General features: G+C 37.1%; 1 protein-coding gene across 1 annotated transcript; it reads left to right on the forward strand.

The window, feature by feature from the left end:
* The first annotated feature begins 998 nt into the window (after positions 1 to 998).
* On the forward strand, positions 999 to 8,242 carry LOC126375475 (ecdysone oxidase-like). The gene is made up of 3 exons (XM_050022426.1): positions 999 to 1,399; positions 4,141 to 4,274; positions 6,601 to 8,242. Exons 1-3 carry the CDS (start codon positions 1,252 to 1,254, stop codon positions 8,200 to 8,202), a joined length of 1,884 nt encoding a protein of 627 aa, XP_049878383.1. The 5' UTR covers positions 999 to 1,251; the 3' UTR covers positions 8,203 to 8,242.
* Positions 8,243 to 10,078: the final 1,836 nt, after the last annotated feature.

Consider the following 10,078-nt stretch of genomic DNA (forward strand, 5'->3'; position numbering starts at 1 on the left):
ACGCGCATGCGTAATGTTTTCAAGTCCAGTTGTTTTCGAAATTGCATTACCATTGCGCATGAATTTTACGAAAATGGCGGATTTATTGCGAATAAAAAATATAAATCCAGAAAGTGCGTTGAACGAGTGTTGGGTGGGAAGGTAGTAGGTCACTGAGGCAGTGGTTCGAGGGCGTTTACTTAACGATACTGACGATTCATCCTTGGTCGCTGCGAAACTAATGCATCCACGCTTTTGAATAACGTTGGATTTTTATTAGACCGTTTGTAAGTCATTTTTAACAAGTTGGAATATGATACGGGCGATTATCTGATTTCCTTCTGACTTCGTATCAAAAGTCTTTTGATTTCTATTGGTACTGCTCACGCCATTAGATATAACGGGCATGAACTAATGTTTATAGGTATGCATGTTTTTATTCTTCTTCTTCTTCTATCGTGTGGGTTGTGAGGAGGATTAGTAAGATGATTCCGTGCTTCGGAGGGCACGTTAAGCCGTTGGTCCCGGTTATTAGCCGTAAAAACACCTCCACCAACCCGCATTGTAGCAGCGTGGTATACCCCCTCCGGGTGATTGAGGGGAGGCCTATGTCCAGCAGTGGGACGTATATAGGCTGTCCTTTGTGCTCGATGAACAATATTCGTAATGTACATTATTGTAACTAAAGTACATGTCCACAATTCTTTAAATATCGTTAAACCTGTTTTCATCGACTAAGACTGTTTTCGCGCTCAATCTATGGTTAAGCGTAAGCAGGCCTATCTCGAAAACTGACTACTGAATTTCTAATGTGGCGTTTACTGCGAGTAATTATGATCTTTATTTCTCCAAGAAAACTATGTGATAAAAATAGTATTCTGATGCTTAAGTCGAAAGGACACACACACACATTATCCGTCGAATTACTTATAAGTATAATAATAAAAAAAATATATATTATATTTATACAAGTGTCTCAGAAACTACACTTTTGTGGGCGGCCTACACCGAGTCCTCAGTTAATTTAAATGTAGTCTAATAAGACTTGAGCATAAGGCTACAGAATAAGTTGCGATACACGATACAACGATACAGTGCGCAGGAGTTTTTTAAACGCCGCTAGTATTTTTTAATTTTTTTGAACACGCGTTGGTTTTATTAAAACGCTACTAATAAAACACCTTTTTTTAAATTGTTTTAAGAGTGTGCAGTTTAAAAACCTTTTTATATCAGTGTTGTCTTAAAAAGTTGAGATAAAGTGTTGAATTGAAGATGTCTACAATGAATAATGCTGTGAATGGATTGTTGAATACAATGGAGAAGTCCAAATCGACACCGTGGGTCCGAGGGTTGATCCAACTATTGGCTTTGTCACAGTCCATACAGCTTACTGGATGGCCCGCTAATTATAAAATTCAGGGTAAGAGACATTTGAAGCCATTAACGTCCTTTTAAAATCGAAATCTCCTTGTTAAACTAAGAAAGTAAATAAAAACTAAAACCCGATTATTTGAAAAATACACTTTAAAAGGTATGAAACAAGAAAATACTTGAAAATTCTTCCGAATAGTGATGTTTAGAAGATTGTGGTGGTGTATAATCTATCTATACACTTACGAACATAGGTAGATGCTAAGGGTGTAGGTATGTAACTACTAACATCTGATGGACAATTAGGTATTTGACTGAAATGCTAATCTAGAAATAGAAGCCAGTCTAAGAGTGGTATTAATAAACTCATCTCACCTTCGAGACTGCCCTCAAGATCATGTTAATGTGACAGTTCCCATATTAAAACAGATACTTGAGCATGATCTTAAGGGCAGTCTCAGCTGAGATTAGTTTATAAATACAACCCTTCGACGATAAAAACCAATCACATTTTGCTTTTCGACTTATATTCGAATTTTATTTAAAAATAAAGTAACAATGAGTACGACGTTTGACCACTTTTATTGATGACGTCACAGGACTGTATTTCCATACAAACTCCAAAGGAAACATTCGTTCTGACGTTTAGTAAAAAGTTAGATTGTATAATACAATAGAAATTGTTTATTACAAAAGGACGCCACGCACAAAGACAAGACAATAACATCACTTATTTTTCACAAAACAATTACAAAAGGCATTGGAGGATGTTCATTAGAATGATCATATGATGGTGGTGGACGTCCTGGGATAAAAGGGCCTCACTCACATTGTCAAGTAGCCTATATTACATCGTATATGGTAGATACCTATATATTTTAGTCGGTTTTTCCTAGAAACGAGATATGTAAGATTTTTCCTACAATGTTATAATTTCCATAGTGTCATGATCACGCATATTTTAAAAGAAATTTCATTATTTGCAAGTAGATATCTCAATATCTAACATGAATATTAACTAGGTTAAAGTTAAAAGTTGCGAAACGATGGAATTTATATGGACTATTAATTTAAGTACCTGCACTTTTATCTTCCAAACGAATGGCCCTATTATTTAAAAGTATTTTAATGATTTAAAATAATTATTAAATATAATTTAAATATATTATTTATAATTGTAAGTGTTATACATTTAATAATTAATTAAAAAAGTAAGTAAACAGAAAAGGCGGGAACGGAAGCGAATATTACGCGGCAAAAGAAACAAAAGAATAACAAGTTTTAGTTCCCCGACTTTCCTGTCCCGTAGATGTTGGTTGTGGTAAGAATTGGGTAGTTTGCTAGCTCAAAGATAAATTATGAAATTCTGATTACTAAATAAAGACAGATCTAACGGTGACAAAAAACGTTTTCTTTTTTCTATTTAACTTATTTATGAATTTTACTAATAAGTGCGACATTTTGTCACATTTTTCTATGACGTCACAGGTTGCTTTTTCATACAAATTCTATAGTAATTTCGTGTTCTGACGTTAAGTAAAAAGTAACTGATTTGACTAGTTAGAAACTACCCTATTCCTATGAAAATTAATCAATAGTCGATAAAGTCACTGCATTACAGTGTATTCTTAAAAATACCAAATATTTTTGTCCGACCAAGTAGTTCACGTATAAAAATCACGTACCTATATAAAAAAAGAAACCAAGTATTAATGCTGGATATAATAATGTTGTGTTCCAATGACTTATAATATAATGGTCGACAGTCGCCAGCTCATGCCACTAGGAATTATGGGCATGAAGAAAAAAAAAGAAGAAGTATTATTAAATTTATGAGTCTGAAAAGGTGCTTGTTTAATTGTGATTGACAATATTGTTATGCCGGGCATGACATGTTATGTATGATACAAAGGTGTACACTTGGAACCCTATCGCACCAACGTATTTGACATTTAGTGAGACTCACAGTTCAATTTGTCAAAAAAGTTAATGTGACATGGTACAAACGGTCATCTGTGCAGCCAAATTTGGTGTTGTAACCCTACGGAAGATAATTAGTATGTTTCCTAAAACAAAAATTAGCTATTAATATTCAGTTGAAGATTGTTCAATATAACATGAATACAAATATCTAACCTAGGTACTCAATTTTATTAAAAACTTGTAATGATCAAACAATATTTTCACAATTACCTATAGTCCTCTATTTTACACTTATGGTCTTCTTCTTCTTCATATATCATGTGGCTTAAGAGATGGATTACCAACCTCATCAACCCTGGTGTCAGGGTTTGTAGGAACGGTAGGCCGAATGAAACGTAACGTAAAGGCGTGTGAAAGAGAGAGCGAGGAGTGAGCGAGAGAGAAGAGAGAATTGCGGAATGACAGGAAAATGGCGGTCGGTTGTTTTTAAAAGGGAAAATGTACAAAATTATAAAATGTTTTAAATAAACAAGGATTAAAGAAATATAATCGTTTCCTTCATGCCCCATTCCACAATTATCGAGCCGCCAAAGGCCCCTGATGTGACTCATATAACGACAACATACTTACATCATCAAGTAATAAGCAGGACCTACGGCTTAACGTGCCTTCCGAAGTACGGATCATCTTTCTTGCTATAGTTCCTATGCCTATGTAACACCCCATTAATGGAATGCAATAAATAATTGAGAATTAAATTGAATTGAATTACTTTCGGACAATTTCGGTACATATTTACCTAGGTACCTGAAAGAGTTAAGAAGCATTTACTAAGGTGTTTAAACTCAAACCCTTTTGCTGTTTCAGATGGCGAGAGGTTCGACTTCATAGTCGTAGGGGCGGGATCAGCAGGGGCAATAGTGGCTGCGAGGCTCAGCGAGGTGACTCACTGGAAGGTGCTTCTCATCGAGGCTGGCGGAGACCCACCGCCAGCCAGTGTGGTGAGTATAAACAGCATATAAACGTCCCACTGGTGAGCACACACCTCACTGGAACATACTCCACCATGCTGCTCCAGTGCGGGTTGTTCGTAAATAATTGATAACGGTGAATAAAATTATCGTGAGGAAACCCATACGCATACGCACGAAAAATGTGTTTCCAGAGATATGTGAACTAACTTGTTTTAGGCTAGTTTTGTTTCAAATTCAATTTTTTTATTTGCATTAAATACGGTTTTACAGATGTTATGTTATTAATAAAGCCGCTTTTAACACATGTAGTTTATTTTGCAAAAATAGTAGTTCTTATTTCGCGTTAGAAGCTTTTTGAGTTAGAATGTCAGATCGCTTGTCTTTGGCGGCTCAATAGTAACCATGATATGACCCTGGTGTCAGGAGAGGTCAGCCATTGATCTTACAAGATCGCTTCTTCATAAACTCAGACTTGTCAAAATTTGAAGTTAGGCAAGCAAACCCTGTTTAAAACAGGATAACGTTTTTTTTTTCTTTGAGATGACTTATTGTAGATTTGCCGCAGATGGCATTAACTACTTGGCCGGACAAATGGGGAGCGCTGAAGGCTCTCACCCGGTACAACGTTTAAGACAACAGACCTACGGCTGAATGAGGGAAATCGTCGACCTCGCCGGCGGGGTCGGTATCGGGGTTCTGAAGGATATGAAGGACAGGATAACGCTATTGAGATGATCATGTTAGAAAGAACACTACCCCGTTGTCGGTTTAAACATGGCAATTGTTATGACGATAGCGAAAATATTTTGAAATTAACTTATCTTTTCTAACTTATCCACTTTATATTTTGAAATTAACTTATCTTTCACACTAGTTGCTGGCGTGAGTAATCACGCCACTTATATAGCGTCATCAGTTTGTTTTTTTAAGTCACATGATATTAGTGATATAATAATCTGTTAATGTAGTGTTTATTTCAACGTATTTTACATACCGGCCTCCGTGGTCCAGTGGTTGAGCGTTGGGCTCACGATCCGAAGGTCCTAGGTTCGAATCCCGGTGCGGACATATCACAAAAATCGCTTTGTGATCCCTAGTTTTACAGGCTAGGACGTTACAGGCTGATCACCTGATTGTCCAAAAAGTAAGATAATCCGTGTTTCAGAAGGCACTTTAAGCCGTTGGTCCCGGTTATTACTTACTGATGTAAATAAGTAGTCGTTACATGAACCATGTCAGGGGCCTTTGGCGGCTTAATAATAAACCTGACACCAGGGTTGATGAGGTTGGTAAATCACTTCACAACCCACACGATAGAAGAGAAGACGTATTTTACATAGCATAAGCTCACGGCTATATTCTAATTAGGGTAATCAGAGATACATCCATCGGTAGGTGAACTAAGTACCCTTACATCACCGAGCTTTCTGTTAAACCAGCGTGATAGGTGGTGAGCCGTATCGCCGTTGATAATGGTCGAGCCAACTGTGTTAGTGAAAAGTAATGACTTAATGGTGCAATTCGTTTAAGATATTTTATGTTGATTATTTTCTAAACTGTGATTATTTTTACATTAATTTATGACACTGCAGTTAACCACCTCATTGAAGATGAGACAGTTAGAAATATTTTGAACCACCTTGGATGTACAACTAAGCTTGTATCGCTCCTAAACGTGTAGCGTTTGTAGTTTGTTTCGGTTGTAATAAATGCTATAAAAGAAAATAAGTAATACAAAAATATAGCAAGAAAGAAAGGAAGAAATAAAGAAAGAAAATCCACGTGACTATAAAGTGCCTCAATCCAAATTAAGAAAACTTATCAGTTGACCTCTGCCGCACACACACGAAAAATAGAATATTAAAAATATACATTTCGAATAATGTGATTAACCTCTTTCAAGGTGACGAGACATTTGAATGTATTATGCCTACTGTTATTAAAAACTGCGGAACACACCGCGGTTTAGTGATGAAATTTGTAATTAGGTATAAAAATATTGTTCGATCTGCATAGAACTTTCTAGAATTGGACTGTTTTAACATAAATGCCTGTCGTAAACGTCCCACTACAGGGCACCATCAAACAAAAATATTATACTAACACCCACGCTTAAAAGGATTTTTTGTTTCGCAGCTGCCAATCTACTTAAAACTTTTGGCCTTTATAAACACTGAAAACCACTTGTACTAAGATTCAGGTCATTGTGAAATATTAAAAATACCTTTCACTTCAAGACCTAAGTTTCTAACCTAACCACTAGGTAACCTAATTTAATACAGGTAGTCACGTGCCATTACAACACTTGAACTAGAAATAGATTGGTAATGACATAATCAAATTTTGATTCCAGATACCCAGTATGTTCGCAACTCTTGCGCATACGCCATACGACTGGGACTACCGCGCGCAACTCGACAAGGGAACGGGTCAGGCGCATCCCAACGGAGTACTGTTTATGGCGCGAGGAAAAATGCTCGGAGGGTCATCGTCCAGCAATTACGAAATATATTCAAGAGGCGTGCCTGCAGACTACAACGAATGGAACCAAATAGCACCAGGTTGGGATTGGCACACTGCTCTACATTACTTCAAGAAGCTTGAAGGAATGACCGATCCGTCAGTCCTCAATGATCCACGCAACGCTCACCTTCATTCTGCCAACGGACCAGTTTTAATTTCTCGGCCGGAACCTAACGCTTACTTCCAGGAAAAGAATGAGATCTTTCTAGACGCTCTAGAACAGATCGGTTTCAAGAGAGTTTTAGAAAATAACGGACCCGACATTTTTGGTGCATCTCGACCGCATTTCACTTTTGCCAATGGTAGGAGATCTAGCACAGCAGAAGCATACTTAAGAGGAAAAAATGATAGACTTAATTTGCGCGTTGCAAAGTTTGCCAGAGCTATCAAGATATTGATCGATCCTAATACTAATGATGCTTACGGTGTTAGGGTGCTCCTTAAATCAGGAAATAAAATTAATGTATATGCCAACAATGAAGTCATAGTTTCAGCTGGGTCCATTGATAGTCCTAAACTTCTAATGTTATCGGGTATTGGACCAAAAGAGGAACTTCAAAGTCTAGGTATAGAAGTATTGTCTGATTTACCAGTAGGTAAAAATCTTCATGACCATGCAATTTCAGGCTTAACTTTTGCTGGTCAGCCGGGGCTAGAAACTGCACTTCAAAATGTAATTACAATCGCAGAGTTAGATTCCTATCCTGTTCCAATACAAGCTGGATTCTTCAGTCTTAACACTTCTGAAGTCAATAGTGATAATATAAAACCTCAATTCCAAATATTTAACACACACATGGGCGCTACCGCTGCACCGATACTTGTATATGGATGTAAGACTGTAACCAACTTCGATGCGCAATACTGCCTTTCTGCTGCCAATCCAAATCTTTACCGAGAAATAGATATGACACAGGTAGTGTTGCTCCATCCTAAGTCGAGAGGTCAAGTCAAGCTGCAAAGTACAAATCCTCTAGATGACCTAATTATAGAACCTGGATATTTTAGGGATGAAGATGACGTTATAACATTTGCCGAGGGTGTAAAGTTTATGACTAACATTGCTCGAACTTCATATTTTAAAAAAGTAGGTGGTTTTATAGCTCAACTAGACGTGGCTGGTTGTAAAGGACTTAAGTGGGGGACGGATCGGTACTGGCGCTGTTACGTAAAGAATGCAGCAACCTCTTTGTTACATCCTGTCGGAACATGTGCTATGGGGCCTCAGGGTGTTGTGGATGAAAGGTTAAGGGTCCACGGGATATCCAACTTGAGAGTTATAGATGCATCTGTAATGCCTAAAATTACAAGTGGAAATACCAACGCGCCAACTATGATGATAGGAGAACGCTCTTCGGATTTGATTAAAGAAGACTATTTTGGGTTTGAATTTGCAACAGCACAATACAATGACGTGTTCTCGAACATTTGACTTAAGTACATAAAATTTGGATTGTTTCAAGTACTTTAAGAAGACTTTAACTAAATATATTTGTTTTATTTTGTGTGTCTCAAGTTTGTAGTGCTGTTTCTGTGTAATTTGCATTTAGTGATGTTGTTTTTATAATTAATAAAACCTGTTTGTTCCACCATGTCTTTGTTTCTGTGTTAAGAACCAACATTTGCGTAATTTTGCAGTAACAATAATTGGAAGACAACACATTCACTACCATAATTACTTTATATAGGTTTTCGAAAGATAAAGATATTCACTTTACGTCAAGGATGTTTGAGTGGATAGCGAGAACTATACCTACAATATTGGTAGGTATAAGAAAGTACGGCAAAGCAAGTACGGTAAGTTAGGGCAAAAGGCAAGAGGGAAACCTGTGCCCTATTTTTCCCTAAAACGTAGAATGGAGAATGCTACACCGATAAGAGAGTGACTCTTAGTTAAAGATAAGAAATGTAAATGAATTAGGTTCTGAAATACTATCACACTAGGTTTTTTCTACAAGTCTGTTATAAGTTAACTAAATATATTTTTTGACGTGACTTATTGTAGATTTGCCGCAGATGGCACTAACTACAGAGCCGGACAAATAAGGAGCAATGAGGGTTCTCACTTGGTACACAATTTAAGACTGAGAAAATCAGGCCAGATTTAGGCGTGAATATCGGCTCAGGGCGTCGTCTGAGATTATAATATATGTTCTGGAATTATATTTGAAAGCATTAATCGACTCTAGCGGAACGATAACAATAAGCACTGAATGTGGAAAAACGTCGACCACGCCGGCGGAGTCGGCATCGGGAATATAAGTGTTTCAATATATACCTAGTTAAAAAATACCGCATCAAAACTTTCATTTCTTCGGTAAGTATAACATGTTATGGTTCAACAAACACAACACACCACACACATAACATGTTTCTAACATTGAATCATAACATAAAAATATATGTACTTATAAGAATGCACACGCCAAGAATAATAATAATTCTTAACATAATTACACAAATGCAACGTTAATATCAGTTGATAGTAAAATCGAATAAGTAGGCACATTCTTACATATTATTAATTTATTGAGTTTTTTCTCAAACAACAGATTACCTACTAACCCATCTATTTTAAAGTGAATTGTTTCGACGAAGATTACTTGTAATTAATAAGTGCATTTAATTAAAGACAACCTTATTATTCAGAATACCTCTTTGTTCAATAGTTTTTTACCTGAGTGAGTACCATATGAGTAAATACGTAAATCATAAATATTCATTATAGTGTAGCCGAATAATCGGTTTATCGATTGTGGAGCCCCTAAATAATCGAAATTTCCCTAAATAGTCTGTCCTACTATTCTTCTATCGTGTGGGTTGTAAGGTGAATTACCAACCCCATCAACCCTGGTGTCAGGGTTATTATTGAGCCGCCAAAGGCCCTAACATGGCTCATGTAACGACTACTTACATATAAATAGTAGCCGGACCCTCGGTTTAACGTGCCTTCCGAAGCACGAATCATCTTACTTTCGGACAATCAGGTGATCAGCCTGTAATGTCCTAACCAAACTAGGGATCACAAAGTGATTTTTGTGATATGTATCCACCGGGATTTGAACCCGGGACCTCCGGATCGTGAGTCCAACGATCAAAACCACTGGACCACGGAGGCCGTTATATCATCATGTCCATCATACGAGTGCGAGACATGGTATGTCCGGAGAGACCTGACCGGCAAACTCCAAGTGTTTGTTAATAAATGTTTACGGTAAATGTTAAAGATCTTCTGGTACTGAAACGATAACAAACACAAACCGGTGGCGATTGATAACCGCACACGAAAAAAGCGGTGGATTGATCAT

Source organism: Pectinophora gossypiella, chromosome 19 (genome assembly GCF_024362695.1).
Source record: "Pectinophora gossypiella chromosome 19, ilPecGoss1.1, whole genome shotgun sequence".
Classification (NCBI taxonomy): Eukaryota; Metazoa; Arthropoda; class Insecta; order Lepidoptera; family Gelechiidae; genus Pectinophora; species Pectinophora gossypiella.

Bases quoted from the DNA above. Each gene is read 5' to 3' on its own strand.
- LOC126375475 (XM_050022426.1), top strand. From the start codon at position 1,252: ATGTCTACAATGAATAATGCTGTGAATGGATTGTTGAATACAATGGAG. The intron at 1,400-4,140 runs GTAAGAGACATT...TTGCTGTTTCAG, and splicing joins CGCTAATTATAAAATTCAGG to ATGGCGAGAGGTTCGACTTC. The intron at 4,275-6,600 runs GTGAGTATAAAC...TTTTGATTCCAG, and splicing joins ACCCACCGCCAGCCAGTGTG to ATACCCAGTATGTTCGCAAC.